Source organism: Mastigoproctus giganteus, chromosome 9 (assembly GCF_048544385.1).
Source record: "Mastigoproctus giganteus isolate SK-2022 chromosome 9, ASM4854438v1, whole genome shotgun sequence".
NCBI classification, from domain to species: domain Eukaryota; kingdom Metazoa; phylum Arthropoda; class Arachnida; order Uropygi; family Thelyphonidae; genus Mastigoproctus; species Mastigoproctus giganteus.
The window spans coordinates 49380401-49402128 of NC_143583.1; the positions used below are offsets into that span (position 1 = coordinate 49380401).

Below are 21728 nucleotides of genomic sequence, written 5' to 3' on the forward strand. Positions count from 1 at the left end.
AACAATTTGCGCTTTCTGGTTTATTTGGCTTTCCTGTTAGTACATCTAATTATAAACCAGTAGTAAATTCGATCTTATTGCATTTGTGAAAATACCAATAGCTGGAATTTTATGGGTTTTTATGTTATTATGGTGAAATGTGTTTCCCCTTTACTGAAATCTTCAGTCATATAAAAAAAACAAATAAATTTTCAGGATCTTCTCTTCATTCTTTTTTTTTTTTTTAAGCTTCGTAAACTTGTTACTCCGCTTGCTCAAATTGTGTTAGTTGCAATTTGTGCATTCCGTTAAAAAATTGTTATGCATGCTATTGAAATTTATAAAATAAAGAGAAGATTGTCTTGGAAATAAATGCCTCTTGAAGCATTCTGAAGAAGATGACTCCTTGTTGCGCAACAAACCAAAAAGTGCCAAGCCAATAATGAGTTATCAACAAGTGTGCATTTATTCGATGATGATGAAGAATAAACATTCTTTAACATTTGTAAGTCATAAATAATTTTTTTATTATTATAATTTGCTTGATTTTACAGGCTACGTTTTCATTTCTTTGGATAAATCAATCATTGTTTAAACATAAACTAATTAGCTAACTAATTTCATCGTTGAGAACGTAACCCCTGTTTTTAACATTATGTTTATGAGAAATAAATTCCTGCTTTACGAGTTTTCGTTTTACGAGCACATGCTAGGAGCGAATTAACTCGTAAATTCAGAACTACCTGTATACTGGTATAAACTAATAATCAAATAGACCGTGGAACACTATTTTTGCGGGCTTTGTATAGAGAAGTATACATAGAGGTAACGACATCTACGAAAAAGTAAAAAAGTAGCAATGTGGTGATCTAATATGCGATTTAGCCTGGAGTACATGGGTTGAAGGAGAAGAGGAAGCAAACCGATATCATAACTAAATTCACTTCCTTGTATAAATTTTTTTTGATAATTATTAATATTTCGAAATATTATTATTAAAATATGTGACCATGGATTTGTGGTTGATAAAAGGAACTTTAAAACGAAAAGCAAAGTACTTCTAGTAGTGCAACTGTGGTCGATGAAAACGAACACAATATTGTCACACTTAAAAGTGAGGATGAACAGTCGCAGGCTTTTGGTCCCCAAAACTCCAAACTGAACAAACAGGAACCAACTAATAAAAGGCCAAAATGAAAGTATAATGACAGTTATTTGAATTTCAGCTTTACATGTGTTGGAAATAAAGATGCTCCTGATGCACAGTGCATCATATGTAATAAAATATTAGCAACAGTTCTTTGGCTCCCGCTAAACTTGTGTTTCATAAGTGTTCTGTGAATATGTTGTGAGATGAAAAGTGTTCCATGTCTAAAAAAGTTTGGGAAACACTGGTTTGTTTGTTGTTGTTGTTGTTTTGGTTTTTAGGAGCATTAGCAACTAAGGCCATATTGCTCCGGGATATGCGGTGGTCATTCCCTGACCTTTCCGCATTCTCCGTATTTGGTGGTGACGGGCTCGAACCCCGGTCTAATCAATAAGCGTGTGCTATGCTCTGCTGCTCCTTCCCACCTGGCTACGGAGGCGCCGGAAACACTGGTATAAAGTATGCTAGTTGGTCTCTTCATATAAAAATTATATATATATATATATATATATATATATATATATATATATATATTTGAAAATATGCATTTTATATACAAAAAATGCATTATTCTTTGTCCACTATCATGGTAAAATAAAGGATGATGTCAAAAAAAGCAGCAGTTTTGAATTATTTATTGCCTATTTTTAGATTAAAAATAGGCGATAAATAATTCAAATAATTATTACAAGAGTGCTTCTTCTTGAAGATGTGAAATTGGCACGTCCATCTACTGGTTAAATGGCTTGCTAATGCCATTTGTTGTAATAAGTAAACTTTGGATTATATGCAGTTGCATATGTAAATGCATATAACACAAATATTACAATATTACAAGAAATACTGCATATTCCTTAACTTGATTTAAGAATTATGTAACAAGTTGCTTTATTGCAATTAGCATGGGGTAATATTTCAATGAGAATGGGAAATGTTCTGTAAGATCAAAATCTTGCATAAAGTTGAAGTTGTTTATATGTGGTTTTTTTTTTTTTTTGTCGTTGTTGTTATTTTAGAAAGGAAGAATATGGTAGAAGAACAAATAGACTTGTGTTAAGGGCAGGCAATCAGTGCGGTCCTTGTAATTTCGGAAAACAGAAGGAAATGTGTGTTCTGGTTGTTGAAGGAGTGTTGCCGATATTAAGGGGGAAAGGAAATAAGTGCTTTGTCAGTAAACTGCACCATATGTAGTAAACATGAGGATTATAATGTTGGGCCAAATGGGGACCTTCAAGCAAGGAAAGTAGTAGGTAGTATATGAAAATAGTGAAAACAAAATGAGACTGAGCAATTTCAGATCAAAGCATAAATATTCAAAACCCCTTCTACACTATCAGAGAGTGGAAATCTGGTAGACAGAGAGGTCTCCAGTGGGGAACCTTTGTCTAGAGTTGCGGGAAGACAGTGGTAATACAACGAAAATGATAGATGAAAGGGGCTGCTGACGAGTTACCCATCAGGTGGCGAAGTTAGAAAACAACTGGTAATTCCGTGGGAAAAGGGTCCCAGAAAGAGAGGGTAATGTGCAAATTGAGAAAATAGTGCTAGTAAATGAAAGGAAAGAAAAAAATAAAATATATATTAAACACATAAATACCTGTTTTAATGCTAGTTTGCTATTCATTCCCATACTGTTGTCTACATCAGATAAAATGTTTCATTAAACATGCCAAAAATTAAATCTTTTACAAAACTTTGTATGGGGTCATGGATTGCCAATCACAGAAAAGATTTTACTTTGGATGGCATTATTGTGTTCTGTGTTGTTTGTGAAAAGAATGTTCCATGCAAGGAAAAATTTCAGAGCAGTCACTTTTAACCAAGCCATGTACTTCAGACAAAGAGAAAAGTGATTTTCAAAGGACATGTCGCCCTGATAAGCAGCAGTATTCCTTCCAATAAGTTAAACAGTCGAGTTTTCAATCAATTTTTGAAAAAAATATTGTATGAATCAAAATATTCCAGATGAATCTACCTTGAGAAAGAATTACCTTAACACTATTTATGACAAAATTATTTGTGAAATTTGTCAGGATATTAGAGAAAACTACATTTGGGTGTCCATTGATAAAACAACAGATGCTTGTGGCCACTATATTGCACATTTTATATGTGGAAAATTAGATGCAGAGCCATTGTCTGTATTTACTTGCTTGTAAGGGCCTTGAAAAAGTGAATTGCTCTACACTAGCAAGATTTCGTAATGATTTGTTGCTGTTATTATAGCCAGAATTGACCCATTGCAAAAGAGAGTGCATTTTTGTTAGTTATGCTGCTTCTGTGTTACAAGTTTACAGTCCAAATCTGATCCATGTTACTTGCTTAGCTCATGACTTACATAGGTTGGCAGAGGAAATTCAGGAGAATTTTGGTGAAATTAACAAACTTATTTCCATTATAAAAAATATTTTGTCAAAATTGCTTTCCAGAATAGCAACTTACTTACTCTTCCTCTCCCACCTAATCCTGTTCTCACAAGATGAGGAACATAAAATGATGTTACAAGCAGCATCATTTTATACTAAAAGTTTTTTTTGATTCTATAAAACGATTTGTTGATCCCTTGGATAGTATGTATTCAGTGGCTATTGGTAGTGTTAAGGCAATGCTTTCTGATTTTTTTGGCTAGACAAAATTTATTGTTCATCCAGCCCCATTTCAGTTGGTTACCTAGTTATATAACTGAACTTGAAACATCGGGACTTTCTTTGAGCAGCGCAATTGGAGAGATGGAAAAGATTGAATTGCAAATTTCAGCTGTGCCTGAATGCATAGGAGAAGAAATAAGAAGAAAATACAATGATATTTTAGAAAATAACTCAGGATTTCACACTTTAAGGAAAACAGATGAATTCATAAATGGGAAAAGAAATGAACACCATTTCAAGTCGGGCTTCAAGGCTTCAAAAGCTCACATTTTTAAATACAGCCCAGTCACTTCCGTAGAAGTAGAAAGTTCATTCTCAGTGTATAAAATTATCTGGAATTTTGTTTTTTATCTTTATTAAATATTCGTAGGTGGCAGATGACTTTCATCAACTGGTGAAATACGACCACTTTGCTTATTGGAGGCTTGAAGTGGTTAAACCCATGTTTAGCCTCTAGAGCAAAGTTTCCGGCATCCCCTCCCCCCATACTTCTCCTTCAACCCATGCACGGTACTAAGTACTATAGGTTTTGATACCTTTTGTGTTTGGGGGTTTCATAAAAAAAAAAAAAAAAAAAAATGAGGAAAAGTAGCTGTAAGGAAGAGGGAACAGTCTTAAAAAAGAAAAATATAAACTTCCTTTTGTAAAGGTAATATGAAAGTCTTCAATGAACTGGAAATTTGGTTTCAGTTGTGTGGGCATTAATTACCTTTGCATGATTTTAGAAGTGGCATTTTAAATCCAATCTCTAAAATTAAATTATCTATGTGCAATAAATTCCTGTAAATCTGTGTAACAGTTCTTTTCAGATAATCCTACTTTCATTTGAAAAATCTCATAGTTTGCATTAAGTAACTGTTACTGAAATTTTCTGTAATATGTAACTGTGAAGAGCAGGAAATGGAAATACAGACAGTAGGTAATAGGATCTATTAATGTTCTTTAAAAAAAAATCATAATGTGAAAACAGATAAGTTTATGTGTAAACAACTGTTAGAATGAAATTCTTTGAAAGTTGCCAATTCATATTAGAATGTGTGCTCCTTTTTTTCACGTTTCTACTCTGGGTGTTTGTTTTCTTGTTTCTTCACTATACTAATAGGATAATCTTGGCTATCAGCTTCTACAAAAACATGGGTGGACATCAGGAAAGGGCCTTGGAAGAACAGAGCAGGGTAAGAAAACAATTTTTCATTAAAGGTTCGAACAAGTACTTGGAGAAGTTCAGGAATCAAAATGAAAATTTTTGGGATAAATTAGGGGATTTTAAAAAATATTCAAGATCAGTTTGGATTCGACTGTCAGGTTTTTGTAAAGAAAACAAAATTGAATGGAGTATCTGATGAAAACTTAGAAGGTAAGTATTGAGAGGTAAGCTATGAATTTTGTAATTATATTGGATCTTTTAGTGTAATAAAAATGTACATTTTTTTGATTTTCATGGTAATTTTATTCTTACAGTATCTTCATACAAAACAGTTATTAAATTATTAATAAATTGTACCTTTCATTGATTTGTTATTAAATTTCTAATACTATTCTTGTTAATTTGTACTTCAAAACTATTTTTAGTTTTCTAGTCCAAAAGCCTTTGTTCTATTCATAGCAAATTATGGGGGTAGAGCTTTCTTCTGAGGGATGAGAATGGTATCTAATGATGCCATTTTTTGCTAACATACATGTCTGTAAACTTGCAAACTTAACTAAAGAAAAGATATCTACTGAAGTTGCTTTTTATGCTACTTAATTCTTTTACATTTACAGTAAGTAGAAAAGTTGCAGAAAGGAATTTTTATATTGTTCTCACCAGAAGAACAGCAGTTTGGTTAAGTTTCCAGTTTGCATTATCAAATATAAGTTGTGTGTAAATAACAGTTTATTTTAAATTAATAAAGTTTTTAACTTTTAATGCATTATAAAATTTGAATATCATGATTTGGGTTTTGTTGTGTTTTTTTTATTTTATTATTATTTTTTTTTTATTTCATTAAAAATTCTTTGGGGGGGGGGTGGCAGATGAACTGAATAAGCTGAAATATTGCCTTCAAGAATTCTTTATACTTGATTTTTGCTGTTATTTGATTATTTCTAACTTATAGGGATAGTTCATTTTTGTAAAAAAAAAGATTTAAAAAAAAGGAAGTAGATGTCCTTATTTGTATTTGTTTTGCACAAATATATAATCAGATACTATTATATATTGAGTTTGCATTTCAGGAAATTTTAATGAAATTATATTTCAGACTACAATGTTGTAACTTTTATTATTTATTTATTTAGCTTTTAATAAGTTGTTTTTATGAAGTTGAAACTGTGTGTTGATAAACATTGTGTACCCATGCATGCTTTAATGTATTTCGTATATTGTAAATTTTGAAAGTGATTTTTTGGAGAATGCTTTTGTAATTACGTTATAATATTGCTTTGATTTCCTATTAGAATCACATGATACGTGGATGTATAGAATCAAGTTTTATATTGTTATTTGCACTTTAATTAGCCTTAGTATTGTACCTTTCTGTTTGTGTTTCTTTATACATTTTTCATATATTTTACTGAGCTCTGCATTTATATTTAATAATCTGTTGAGTATATTCAGACTTTTCTTTTTTAATTTTTTTGTATAATTGCTGACAATCTGGAGAAATATTTTGTCTTTCAGGGGAAAAAAGTCCAAATGGTCAGTGAAAAATTTGAGTGTTGCAAAATCCTTAAATGATTCATTAACACAAAATGAACAACCTTCATATATATATATATAAAAATGACTAATGCATTTCTGTTTTAGCAGCCTTATTTTTACATGCTTTTTAGTAGTTAAACATTTATTAGTTTGTGCTGCAATTTGAGTATAGTAGTATAAATTTATTGGAAACTGATTAATAAGAGTTAAATTCTTATATTGAACGTCCATGAGCCGTTCACTTTTACAGGTGTAAAATTCTAGATTTTTTTTAGATTTGGATATTTATTAACATGTTGTATGACTTTTTCTGTTACACCTAATGTGATATCATTTCATACCTGATAATTGTACAGTAGACGATAGAATAAAATATACATTTTATTCTCATTTCCAGTGTTGTGTTACTCATAAAATCATTCTGAATCTAAGAATTTAAAGATCTGTCTGTAATATCAGTTGTATTGCCTGGTAATTTATTAGTAACTAGATTTGTGTTAATTTAAAGTGCAAACTTATAAATACTTCATAGGTAATTTTTTTTCCTAATAAATTACTTGTGAAAGAGATTTAGCCTACATTTCGTAAGAAATTATGTTGTGTTTTGATATAAGATTTTTAATTGTAAAAAAAAAATATTAAATCTTATTCTTTAAAAAACGTTTTGCTTTTCAGGTTGTTCATTATGAACTTTTTATTATTGTTCTTTATGAATCTTACAGGTATGAGAAGAAAGAATGTAGTATATTCATCTAATACACTAAAAGGATAATACATCTGAATATATCAGCTGACTGTATTAATGATAACACATGTGAATGCTTAATATTCTCCATTTTTATTTTAATGTTTAGTTCTCTCCATAAAAGTATTACAAATAAATTTTTATGTACTAATGACTCTATGTTCTGACTTAAACTTTGAGATTGTATTATGGCTAATACAATTCTGCTGTTCTGAATATAGCAGGAAACAGTGATTGCTGTATAGTATGCAAAGTATACACAAATAAGAGTTATTTGCTTATATGCCATTTGCTTAGCAAATAAAATAACATCTTATTTGTTGTGAGTGCGTGCAATAAATAATACACAAATTTTCTTTGTCATAAAGAAAAGTAAATTAGATTTTTACCTTTACTGTGAGATTTTCTCAAAAATTTTATTCAAATTAGAAGGCCTATTTATTGTAATTGTCCATGAGATCTTTATGTTATATAATATTTAGAATGTTTATTATAAAGCTGCATTACACAAGTTGGAAATGAGTTGTTTGAATATATTTTGCTTATTTGCTAGTTGCAGTAATGCCAACCATAAACAGTTTTCTTTCCTGAGCTCAAAGTGTCCCATATTCTTTAGTATTCAGTGTAGTTTAATAATTGCTATGAAATGAAGGTTATAAAATGATTTGATAATAATTTAAAAAAAAAAAAATTAAAAATGGATTTGTTTTCAGAACCAAAAGGAATATTTAAAATTTTCATCACATATTGTTCATGCAGTGAGCAATATGTGATGCAGTGAAATATCTAAGAGATTGTAAATTTATTGTTTATTTGATCCTGTTGGATCACATAGGTAAACTAGATTTGTTTTGTTCCACAAGGAATGAACAAGTTATCAAATAATGTTTTAACATGAATGAACACTAGGAAAATGTCAGTGCATATGCACAAAATTAAACTTTCATTTCTTTGTGCAAATTGCCATCGCAAGGTTGCATTGAAAGAACCTTCGAAACCTACATATTATTAGGTGTGATCAAAAATTCAGGGATTGACTTTTTATCTTAAAATTGTGACATGGCAAGTTGCAACATAGTCGGTGATGGTGGCGATTCATCTAGTTATAGCAATGTATGAATCGTCCAATTATCATCAATCAGTGGGAATTAGCTATGCTGAACAGAAAGCATTTTATGTATTTCACTGCATTTTAAAACGAATAATTTTACTGAGCAACATATTTGCATTATTATTTCAAATTACAGAAAACTGTAACAAATCCATGAAATGATAAAAACAGCTTTCCAAGAAGCTGTGGGTTCAAATACTTTTCAGTGGCTTGCAAAGTCTAAGAAAGGCCACTGGTCTGTCAAAGATGATCCTCACCCTGGATACCTTCAACTTTAAAAGCCAATGAGCGATTCACTCGCTCATGTTCGTAATTTAATTGGGAGCAATCAACATTTAACCGTCCGTGAAGTTGCCAGAGAAAGTGGTATTCTTTGTGGGATATGTCAATCAATTTTAATACAAAACTTGGGAATGTGATGTGTTTCAGCTAAGTTTGCCTCACATTTTGGAATCTTCATGAACATGCTGCTACTGACCACACTTTGTGTCTTCTGTCATTGCTGGTAATGAATCATGGATATATGACTATGACCCAGAAACAGAGGTCCAGTTCTCTGAATGGAAGTTTCCATCCTCAAAGCCCACAAAAACAAGATAATCTCGATCAAATGGGGAGATTATGTTAATCATATTTTTTTAACTCGTGGAGTGTTTTTCATTATGAATATGTCCTGCATGGTCAAACAGTGAACCAGAAGTACTACAGAACAGTTCTGTGGTAATTGCACAATGCTGTTTAAAGAAAACTGATATAAAGAAAAGTGCACTTTGGGGAATTAGTGCATGCATCAAGACAATGCCTCTGCATACTCTGCAGTTTGCATTCAAAGATTTTTTTTTTTTGCAGACACTCCACTGTGGTTCCCCATCTACCATACTCATTAAATTTAGCTCTCTGATTTTTCCATAAGTTGCAAAAGATTTGAAATCAGTGTATACAGTGTTAAGGAGACTACATCAAACTAGATGCAACCGAAGAGGCAGTAAACTTAGTTTCCTAACTATTAGTTCAGTCCACAAACTTTGACTGTATGTGCATATTGCTCAAGGGTTTAGGGCTTCATCAGTAGTAATTTTTTCATGTATTTATTTTGTTGTTATTAAATAAATGAATGGTTGAATAGCTTACATCTTCATTAGCAGAGGTACTAGTCAAAAACAGTTTGCATATGATATTAAATAGCAAAATCTGCATTTATTCTTTAAAAAAAAAATTTATCTTGTGGAGTATTATTGATGTAAGACGAAATTACTATTTTGGTTTCTAATTCTTAGTTCAGCTGAATAGGATTCATGAAAAATCTTCATTAGGTTTTGGATTCTCTATTTCCATATGATTTTTTTTCTTTTCCAGAGCATAATTTTTATTTTATAATATTTGGTGGTTTATAGTATATTTTTCATAATTAAAATGTGAATAGACAATGCAAAGTACAGTCTGGACTAGTAATGGCTAGTTACGAGAAATTTATCCTATTATATTAATACCAGTAAAATAAAATTTAAATTGTCAGTGATTGAATATGTATGAAAGCAGATTTAAGGCACAGCAACCAAAATATTTTTGACAGGTAATAAACAATTAAAAGGAACATGTTGAAAGGGGGTACTTCTTGCAATAACTGAAATGGTATTTCAATAACTGCTGTGGAACACAAAGAATTCAGAACTTGTCATGATTTACAGTTGTGTTGTACTGTTAAAACAGCTATAAAGGTAATTATTAATAATAGTTTGAGGCATTAGTACAAATTTTTTATCTTTTAAGTAAAAATTTAAAAATGTGTTAAGTAGTGCCTTGAAAGTCGTGCTTGAAATGCTGTTACCATAAACTAAAAGCTTAATTTCAGAGAGAGAGAGAGAGGTAAAGAACACTATTCATACTTTGCTATATAATTTTTCAACAATAAAAGACTTATTAATTTTTGATATTTTTTTAGCATACAATGAAATAGTGTTTTCATGTATTGTTGCTGGGGAAAATGTTTACTTTCATAAGTTCATTTAAACTTTGGTGTATTTAATTGTAATTTTAATACTTAAAATGAATCAACTCATTCCTCATTGTGGGCACTTTCTGGCAATATTTGTTCTTCTGTCTGCTAAATTAATTTAAATTATCTTGTGGCACTATACTGCCAGTACTCAGCTTTCTTGGCACTTTATAAAGTATTTATGTTATACTGCATGTTAAAATTTTATTTATATTGCCTTATTTTATTGAAATGCTCTAACTTTAAAATATACATATTTAATGTTGTTAATAAGTTAAATTATAATAGCTTATATAATTCTTACAGAGAAAAGGGGCTTTTTTTTTTGTACAGTGTGGTAAATATAATTTATAAGCTACTAATAATTGTTGAATTTTAGTAGTATTATTTGTGAAATAGCAAGGAAATGTGTATGTAGTATAGTGCAATATTACTTGCAATCTGTTTTTCATTCTTCTTCAGTAAATAGAGACAGTGAGATGATTATGCTTTAGATGAGAAATGACTTGATTCACCTTGTTTACAAACAAGTTATCTACAATAAAATAAATTCTGTTTAGTGCCATTGGGGTTATCTATTATAATCATGTACCTGTGTTCCCCCCTTTTTTTTAAACCAAGGACTGAATCACAGTCAACTAATTGCACATTTTAAAAATTAAAAAATGTGTTAAGTAGTGTCTTGAAAGTCGTGCTTGAAATGCATTCATTGCACACACAAGCATTGGTGTGTGTGTGTGTGTGTGTGATTTATGATGTTATATTTTTCTTTCTCCCTTTGTGGATATTGGTACAGTAGCCTGTTTTAACTCACACTCATCCATATCACTTCATGGGTCTGCCTCTATTTTATAGTCTACTAGCTAACATTCTCTCTCTCTCTCTCTGTGTTCTATCCATTTTGTTCTGTAAATCATCAGTTCAGCTAACATTAAGTTATGGTTTAAGTGAGTATTTCCAGATGTTTCACATATTTAATTTTCTATATCCAGTAGTGAGTTAGAATTCCCTATTAACTGTTGTTATTCTCTAATCTTCTGATCCACCTTGTCCATAACCATATAAGAATGTTGGCATTGTCAGTGTTATGTAAACTCATTTTCTTATATCCCTTGTTGAATTTATTTTAAAAATGTTACTCAGCCTGCCTTTAACAAAGATATGCAGAATTTTGTTGCTTAAAAAAAAAAAAATAATAAAAAATAAATTGTAATCTGTCTTCTTTTATATGATGTATAGCAGTGACTTTCAGCCAGAGGATAACGACTCCTATCAGGGGTCATTATCTGGTTGTAAGGGGGAAGTGAGGTGTAGATCACAATATAATATAATAAATTAAAAGTGCAAAATGGTCCCAAATGAAGAAGAAAACCAAGCTAGTTAGTCATGGAAGTCAGTTATAGAATGGTCACAGATTTTAGTTCATTCTTTGGAGTCATCAAAAGTAAAAGATTGAAAAATAACTTAAGCATAGCAATATGTCAACATCTGTAATATAATAATTACCATATCAGGTTATGTGTTTATTTCAAAAAGATCAGTCATGTAGGCTAGGCATTAGTAAGCTAAAGTTGTTCCTCCTGGCTAGGACTAAATTTCTTAATTCCTCAACTGAGAATTGACATGGCAGCACCAGCTCATGTCACATTGCTTCCTATTGGGTGTAGGGATTTGTTATTTTTCCTTTGTACTTGGGATGTTCAAGTCTAGAATTTTTCTGAAGCAAGATGGAAAAGCCAGCTGCTTTCACATATTTAGAAATCTAAGAAATTGTTTGCCGAAGGTTTATTAAGTTTCAAGGATTCTTTCAGAAAGTAGTTTAGTGTATGGAGATATAGAATTCCAGGATGTACAGAAGTAAGATGTACATATAACCATTGACACTGTGTTTTGTTACTTTGATCATCACTGTTGGCTCTAGGTGTGAGGTTGATTTAGTTCGGTTATTATTATCCAAATGCATTTTGCACAAAATAAGACTAAGAATCAATTTTTTCCTTCCAGGTAGAATATTGACAGCCTGAACTCTGTTGCTAGGTGGCATGTTATTTCCATAATTATTATTGGGAGAAATAGGGAAGTTGTTGGAAGGGGATGAGATGGAAGATTAGAGGATGGTAGGAATTGATAATTTGGTGAAATAGGAGACAGTGGGGGACAGGGTTGAAGCTCCCTCTGCTCATATTCCATTCTGGATTGGACTGGATTAAGTATGCCTCAGAATTCTCTCCTCCTCCTTCACCTTTTACTATTAGGTATAGCACATTGTTGGAAAAAAGAACAAAGCCAAACTAATCTTGGACATATGCTGCAATCCACGCTTCCTAATCTCTGGAAGATTATTACGATAGCAACCTGTTAGTGGCAATAGTGTTATCTTTTCCTCCAAGGCATCCTGGGTTTCTACACCTCAAACTGATAAAGAATACCAACTTAAGATTTAATGAAATTTCCACAAACAACAGCTGGGAGAAGGCATCCCTAGGTGGATCTTAGACAAATCCTTTGCACCTAATAGGAGGGTGATGCGATTTGTAACTAATAATACCAGACATGTTTAAATATCAACAATTACATCTGTCATTATTTGTTGGTTAGTACACTCGCTGTGAATGTTGAACTTTTGGACAGTTCTCACTAAATTTCTGCATTGGTCACTTTATACAGTAAAATTCTGTTGCAGTGGATGCAATTTTAATAAAAATTTTGCTACAATGAAAATTTTTTCAGGGCCTTAAGTGACTTCACTTATTATTAGTGCTGACGAATAATTCATTATTTTAAATAATCATTTAAATAATTTTTTTCTGCCTATGCAAAAAATTTATTGGTTTAAATGAAAGAAAAGGCATATATTCAAGTAATGAATGGTTAGTGCCATTGGTTCCTATCACAACATAATTTTTAATATAACTTTTTTGTTTTTCTCTTTAATTTTGTCCCAGGGCCATTTGTACTACTTGCACCCTGGAATGATACAGGATTGGTTACTGTAATAACACATACACACTAATTTGGTTTATCTGTGCTCCAGGTAATGAATTCCAAACAAAACGTATTAAGTGGAACACTGCTTTAAGTGCATCCCATATTGTAAATATGGTGAAGGTAGGAATAAGGAAATGCAGAAACATTTGCTTGAAAGTAAAAAAATAAAACAAAAATGAAAAAAAAAAAAAAGATTTTTTAAGAGATGTGGCAAAATAATTCAGTGTTTTATTTTATTTTGATTTTGTGTCAAAATAACCAAGGCTAGTGTATTGTGTTCGTAAATTGCATGTATTCTACATATCTTCTCAAAATGAAAGTGTTTAATTTCATGGCATTAAGAGTTAAATTTTGGGTATGAGATTAGGGTTTGGCATCATTGAGCTTTAATCTCATTGAGTTAACATTGGATCTGAAAAACATCATCTACGAGAGTATAATCTCTCCCATATATGGTTAAAGTAGGTTATTCTTCATGGCCTCGGTTTACAACCTGTCTCAGAAGAGTCCCGCAACCTCTACAGTATAACAAGTAAGTAATCTTTAGCATAACATATCTCAATAACTCAGTAGAGTAACTATATATTTCTTAACACATAAATTGCTAATTAATACTTCAGTTTTTTATTAAGTTTGTACAAGATAATATAGATTATTGGCAGCCCAAATTAGATTAGTTTTCTAAAAAAAAATGTACAAGTAATATATCATTCATTAAAAATTTTAGAATTATAGAAAATACATTAACTCACTGTGTGTACATTCTTAATTTGAATTTTATCCTTTTTCTCTTTCTATCAGCTTGTTTTAGAATGGATTCCTAGAGCTCATCCAAAATGTTGCATCAGTTGCAATTTTATTTAGTTAATGTTGTTATTTTCTCTGGATATTCTGAGGAATGCAGGTCAGCCTTATTCATTTTTGGAAGACCAGCCATAATCAAATTTTAGGCACTTCATTTTATTCATCCATTGTCATTGATATTTTATGCTTCATCTGGCTTGTTGAAAGATAGCACAGATTTAAATCTTCTACTACTTCATTTACTGTTCCAGCTGATCAGCTAGCATATTTCAGATCTTTCCTTTTCAAAGGAATGATCAAGAAATTTGTTACTTTCCAACTTCTTGCTGGTTGCTACACTTTATGTAATTGTTTATGATACAGGAATTAAAATAAACTTTAGCTTTCATGTTCCACTGCAAGCACTAGTTACAAGGAACTTATACTTAGTCATATTTTACATTCCATAACCTGAGGCTGTAATACAGGGGATCCTCGTTATCCGAGGATAATTGGTTCCAGAAAATTCCACTTGAAACAGGGACCAAATTTTCATATTGTTTATTATTTAAATAAAACTAAATGCAACTTGGCATAATATTTTAAGAGTTTAAGATTCTATATCTATATAATATCAGTGTAGATACATCATAGACAACTCTTAAAGAAAAACTATGGTAGTAGTGTGAAAGGCATCATTTCATCTGTATCTCATATTGTGCTCATCCTTCATGAGTTTCCCATGTATTGCACTACCTCAAATAAGTAATGCTTCACTAATAGAGAAGAAGCACCGTTTCAAAGCTAGTTGGCTTTTCACCCACTGATGAAAAGCCAGTGTTATTCAAGGTAGTGCAATATGTGGGAAACTCGTGAATAATGAGCACAATATGAGATACAGATGAAATGATGCCTTTCACACTACTACCATAGTTTTTATTTAAGAGTTGTCTGTGATGTATCTACACTGATATTATATAGTAATGTTTACTGTGTACTTGTACATAGTAAAAAATGGATGAAGGAACTAAAAAATGAGAAAATTATTTTATTAGACATTTTTTATTATATGTTCACAACGTAAGGTTAGGTAAAATTTATTGGAGTTACACTATTTTTCAGTTCTACAAATAAAAAATGAATCCAGAGATTCGAAGATCATTATTACAAAATATATTCAAGTGTTTGGTAAATTTTCTCAAGCTTTAATTCTTTAATTTTCAAATCCTCGTAACTGTGGGGACTCAGATAATGAATACTTGGATACTGGGGACCCCCTGTAGCTCGAAATTTATATGGATTTGAAATTTCACACCTTATGCTATCCATCATAGTGTGGAAATAATTCAAAACCGGATTGTCAGCTATGATACTCTGAGTGCCTGCCTATCTACGGCCCAATAGACAGACCTCTAAAACATTGCTTCTGCAGATGATGGTTCTCAACTGGAGAATAAGTAACAATATGCACTTCTCGTGCATATTGTTACTTATTTGCATTAAAATAGTAAGAAAACTTTTGAAGGGTTTCATAAAAATGGTACAGAACACTGATCTATAATAATAACATAGTAAACTAATAACACATAATGTACTAAAATACGGTAGATTCTAACTCACATTGATAAGTTGAATTCATCAGTTGAACTCCAGACTTGTGTCATACCCATTGGTTTAACGTTTAAAATATCAACAGCTTCAACTACATTTAATACTATTCTCAATAACTGCTTGGGTGACATTTTTGGAATTTGGTCCAGTAAAACTAGGTCAGCACAAAATGTTTCTGTGAGGGCTAAATTCAAGAAGTGGGCTGGGAACACATTAGTGGCACATTCATTATATCAGTTCACATGATTCTCTCTCTTCTGAATCAATTTGATAGCATCACATATTTTTTTATCAGTAAGTCCAATATGAATTCTGCTTTTTTTAGAATGAGCTCTTTCAACTGTTTCCAAATGTTACATGAATATTAAAGTTGACAGAAGATTGCACAATTTTATCATGTATTGGTGCAATGAGTTTGGTAGTCTGTTTTCACAATTTTTGTTTTCAGAGTAGGCATGCATATACTTTAATGAAAGTTTCAGCACCATGCAGGGCACCAAAGAGAAAACTGAAGACAGTCATTTGTGAATAAAATTAAAGCCATTTAGTCTGCAAACAAGGGTGACAAGCAGGCTCCGAAATTGCTGCTGAATTTTGGATTTCTCCTAAATATGCATTCAGCTTATCTAGAAAATAAAGGCGCAGTTTGAAATCAGGTAGAACATACCCAAACTCTTAACATTAAGGTATAAAAGAAGTGCAGGTTATCCAGATAATGTGCATGTTTTTTTTTTTTTTTTTTTTTATATGAAAACCCCAAACACGAAAGGAGAAGTATGGGGGGAGGGGGATGCCGGAAACTTTGCTCTAGAGACTAAACATGGGTTTCACCACTTCAAGCCCCCAATAAACAGAGTGGTGGTATTTCATCGGTTGATGAAAGTCATCTCACTACTGAGAAAAGAATATTCCTATAAGCAGGGCACTTATCACAAATAAGGGTTGAATGATTTTCTAAAATCATTCAATCATTGGATGGATAGCATTCAGGAAATATAGTCACATACTGAAGAGCAATATCCCAGTTTGTCTGAAACGTAAAATAATGAACCAATGTATACTCCCCACCATGACTTGTGGAAGTGAAACTTGGGCACTCACCAAAAGAATGGAAGAGAAGCTGAGAACTACACAGCGAAGAATGGAACGAATTATATTGGGAATCAGACTGTTAGATAAGAAGAGAAACACATGGATTAGGCAGCAAACTCAAGTAAAGAACATTCTTATCAAAACTAAAGAACTAAAATGGTCTTAGGCAGGACACATAGCTCGAAGACATGATGACAGATGGACTAAGAAAATAACAGAATGGTACCCAAGAGGAGCTAGAAGAAAACCTGGAAGACAAAGGCGGAGATGGATAGATGAAATTCATGAGTTTGTGGGTAGTAAATGGATGGCCAGTGCTCAAAACAGAAGGAAATGGAAAGTTGCTGGAGAAGCCTTCATCCTGCAGTGGATTGAAAATGGCTGATGATGATGATGATTTTATAAAAATTTTAATCATGAAGGATTTAAGCCAGGTATTGGATGGCTAGTAAATTTTCCAAACTCACTAAGTTTTTTCAAAACATTTATACAGAAAAATGAAGTTCAACTGTCAGTTAAGAGGTTTTTAGTGAATGGCTCAAAAATTATCTGAAATTAAAAGGCAATTCTCGACAAAGCCTTTTGGGTAGCCACATGAATGGAACAGGAAAGATAATTTGGCTAATGATTGGAAATCTTTGAAGTTACGATAATTTTTCTGGTATAAAAACTCTCTCTCCCTATGCAGTACGTTGCAAATCATAAAGCATTGATAAGAGGTGATTTTTTTTTTTTTTTTTTAATAGCTACTTAGGTTATCATTACAAATGAAAAATAAAAAGTAGTTTTGTTTATTGATAATTAAAAGAATCAGCAAAAGAGGCATCAGACCTTTAGCTTTAATAATGAGGGCATCCTTAGATTCAAGGAAAGATATCCTAATGTCATATTGTCCAAAAAGTGTCTCCTATTCACACATTTCATTCAGAGAATGAAATGTGTAAGTACAGACCTGTGAGTTTGACCTTTGTGCCAGAAAAAATAAGGTCAACAGTCAAGACGTTATGCAATAAATAAATAATGCAAAATTGTCTTGATAGGAGTAGAACTGTAAGGCAGTTCCAGCATGGGTTTGTTAAAGGGAGATCATGTCATTCTGATTAACTGCTGTGAGGCTATCAAAAAGAACTGGATTCAAAGAATAATTTTGACATTGTATATTGAAATTCCAATAAGGTCATTAACACTGTACCACATGAGTGATTGTTGTATAAGCAGAGCAATGTAGGAGCAAGTTACAATGATGGATAAAGGATGGTTAAGTGGTAGGAGATGGGGTGGTTATAAATGGCCACTGCTCTTCATGGTTTAATATGATGTGAGGTACCACAGAGGTTTGGTGTTGGGCTCCTTCCTTGTTTTAATATTTACTAATGATATTGATGTAAGAATTTCAGGTTTAAAATTTTAAATTTGCTAATGATACAGAGGTAGAGAGGGTGGTTAATGACAGTAATCAAGGTATGCTACTTCAAGATGAACTAGGTAAAGTGGGCCAATTGAGGTTTAACATTGATATATGCACAGTACTATACAGTAAACCCCCGCTATTCGCGGGGGTTACGTTCCTGAGAAATGTCGCGAATACCGAAAACGCGAATAGTGAGTAATGGCTCCCATAGTAATAAAGGGGTTCCGTTCCAAAGTATGAAATATATAAGAAAAACTAGTCTAAAATTTTGTCTAGGTATGTATTATATGTACCTTCATAATATGACTATGTACATAGACAGTATATAGTGAAATGCAAGAATATGGCATTGAAATGAAAATAAGAAACAATTTAATATTAAATGTAATATTTATTAGAAATTTCAAACAAATCTTTCAATCCAGTGCCTTTGCTATAGCTAAAAAAAACTTATCCCGCCAGTGCTATCACCAGTTTCGCTAAAGTGTTGATAAAGGAGTTTTGCCTTTTCACGAATGATGAGTGAACTTAACGGAATTTTATTTTGAGTAAAAAAAAAGTAAAAAAGTAAAGTGCAGCCATTATCAACCCACTGCAGGGTGGAAGCCTCCTCAACAATTCATGCTGAGAGAAATTATTTTGAGTACGGTCTTCTATCCACAGATTTTAAGCTTTTTCCATTTTTTCTAATTTAACATCACGAGTTACAGAGAAAACTTCTGAAACAATTAGCGCGTTTTCACGGACACTACGGCGGATTTTTTCTTCTGATTTCTTGATTGATCGCACCGTTGACTATTTGATTTTATAATGTTTTGCCACTGAGAAGACACTTTCACCAATAGAAATTTTGTCCAATAACTCAATTTTATTCGCTAATGTCATCACCTTCTTTGATATTTTCACATTTCACATTCCCTTGTTATTCGTAACCATATTTTTGTATAGGTTAGAAAGAATTTGTCCAAATAAAGTCACTTTCTTCCGTTAACACATTCGAAAAAGTCTGTTTTACACTGCAAAACGGTAGATTTATCACTTGTGTAATCATATCAATTTATAAATTTATTCAATTTATAAGCATATAAATTAAAAGCAAACGACGAAACCTTCCATGACAAGCACATAACACATACTGAACAAGGATTAGCGAGAAACATCCACGCTCGCGATTTTGTCACCCTTCACCCCCCCCACCCACCCTATGGACTGGAAATGTGCCAGTGTATCCCCAATTCACAATCGGGATTGAAGGGTGACATGAGTAATTGCAGACTAGTTAGTTTAACTTCTGTTTCGGATAAAATAGTGGAATCACTGGTTAAAGATGCATTGCAAGATCATCTAGACAAGATTGCAGCAATAATTCAGACATAGCATGGGTTTGTTAAGGGAAAGTCTTGTCTGACAAATTTGATTGGATAATGCGATGTGGTTACAAAGGAACTGGATGAAAAAAATAATTTTGATATCATATACTTGAATTTCAGGAAATCTTTTGACACTGTTGTGCATGGAAGACTACTGTACAAATTGGAGCAGAATTGTATTATGGGTAAGTTGCTACAATGGATAAAAGGATGGTTGAGTGGAAGAAGACAGAGGGTGGTAATCAATGGGTGCTGCTCTTCGTGGACTAATGTTGTTAGTGGAGTTCCACAGGTTTCGGTGTTTGGCCCACTGTTGTTTTGTATATTTATCAGTGATATTGATGAACGTATATCAGGCTTAGTGTTGAAGTTTACAGATGATACAAAGGCTGGCAGGGTTGTTATTGACAGTAATGGCAGTGTGCTACTGCAACAGGATCTAGAAAATTTGGACAGATGTGTTGAAAGTGGCAACTGAAGTTTAAAATTGACAAATGCAAAGTACTGAATATGGGTTGAAATAACCCCAAAGGAATGTACAAACTGTGTGGTACTAAACTTACGGTGGTAGAAAATGACCTGGGAGTAATTGTGCAGTTATATATGAAATTTTCTGAGCAATTCAGACAGGCTGCAAGAGCAGGTCATGGGGGTTTTGTCAGTGATATACAATAACTTTGCTATCAGGGAAAAGGAGGTAATAATCCCTTTGTATAAGGCAGTGGTCAGGCCACGCCTCGAGTACTGCATATAGATCTGGGGGCCTCATTTTCAGAAGAATGTAGATTTGCTTGAGCGTGTACAGAGAAGGGCAACAAGATTGGTGAGGGGAATGAAGGGATCCTCTTACCAAGAGAGTAGTAGTAGTAGTGGCATGTGATGCAAGAAAGCAAGTGTATGGGCTTATGCAGCATCAGCCAAAAAAAAAAAAAAAAAATCACACCATTCCCTCCAAATGCCTGTCCAGTTCCTCCTTAAATTTATTCAACCTATCAACTTCCACAACGACAGATGGAAGTTTGTTCCAGCAATTAACCACCCGCTGGCTAAAGACAAATTTTCCGCACATCTATTCTACATTTGTCCTTTCTTAATTTGAATTTATGCCCCCTTAGGTTCGTAATCGGAACAAGTGGAAGGATCCCATCAGAATTCAGCGTGCTCAACCCATTCAAGGCCTTATACACCTCAATGAGATCACCACACAGGTGCCTAGTCTCCAGCCACTGCGGTTTGCAGAACTTGAGCCTCTCTTGGTAAGAGGATCCCTTCATTCCCCTCACCAATCTTGTTGCCCTTCTCTGTACATGCTCAAGCAAATCTACATCCCTCTTAAAATGAGGCCTCCAGACCTGTACGCAGTACTCAAGGTGTGGCCTGACCATTACCTTATACAGAGGGACAATCACCTCCTTTTCCCTGCTAGCAAAATTCCTATATATCATTGACAAAACCCCGTGACCTGCCCTGGCAGCCTGTCTGCATTGCTCAGAAAAGTTCATATCTGACTGCACAATCCCAGGTCTTTTTCATTTTCTACCACCTTAAGTGTAGTACCACACAGTTGGTACGTTTCTCTGTGGTTACTTCTACCCATATGCAGTACTTGGCATTTGTCAAGATTAAACTTCAGTTGCCACTTCTTAGCCCATCTGCCTAAATTATCTAGATCCTATTGCAGTAGCACACTGCCATTACTGTCATTAACGACCCTGCCAACCTTTGTATCATCTGCAAACTTTGACATTAAGCCCGATATACCTTCATCAATATCATTGATAAATATACAAAACAACAGTGGACCCAACACCGAACCCTGTGGGACTCCACTAATAACATTAGTTCACGAAGGGTAGCACCCATTGATTACCACCCTCTGTCTTCTCCCACTTAACCATCCTTTTATCCATTGTAGCAACTTACCCTTAATACCATTCTGCTCCAATTTGTACAGAATGGTATTAAGGGGCTTAAGTTCTGCAAATTGCAGCGGCTGGAGACTAGGCACCTGCTAGGTGATCTGATTGAGGTGTATAAAGCCTTGAGTGAGTTTAGCACGTTGAATTCTGATGGGATTCTTACACTTGCTCAGATTACAAACCTAAGGGGGCATAAATTCAAATTGAGGAAAGACAGTTATAGAACAGATGTGTGGAAATTTGCC

At 33.0% G+C, this 21728-nt stretch overlaps 1 protein-coding gene across 2 annotated transcripts in view; it reads left to right on the top strand.

The window, feature by feature from the left end:
• LOC150080207 (uncharacterized) overlaps positions 1 to 21728 on the top strand; it is a 441155-nt gene that overhangs the window by 75921 nt on the left and 343506 nt on the right. For both annotated transcript variants that reach the window (XM_090382091.1, XM_090382092.1), the window contains exon 3: positions 4877 to 4949. In XM_090382091.1, coding sequence (XP_090238217.1) covers positions 4877 to 4949 — 73 coding nt within the window. The remainder of the gene's footprint in view (positions 1 to 4876; positions 4950 to 21728) is intronic.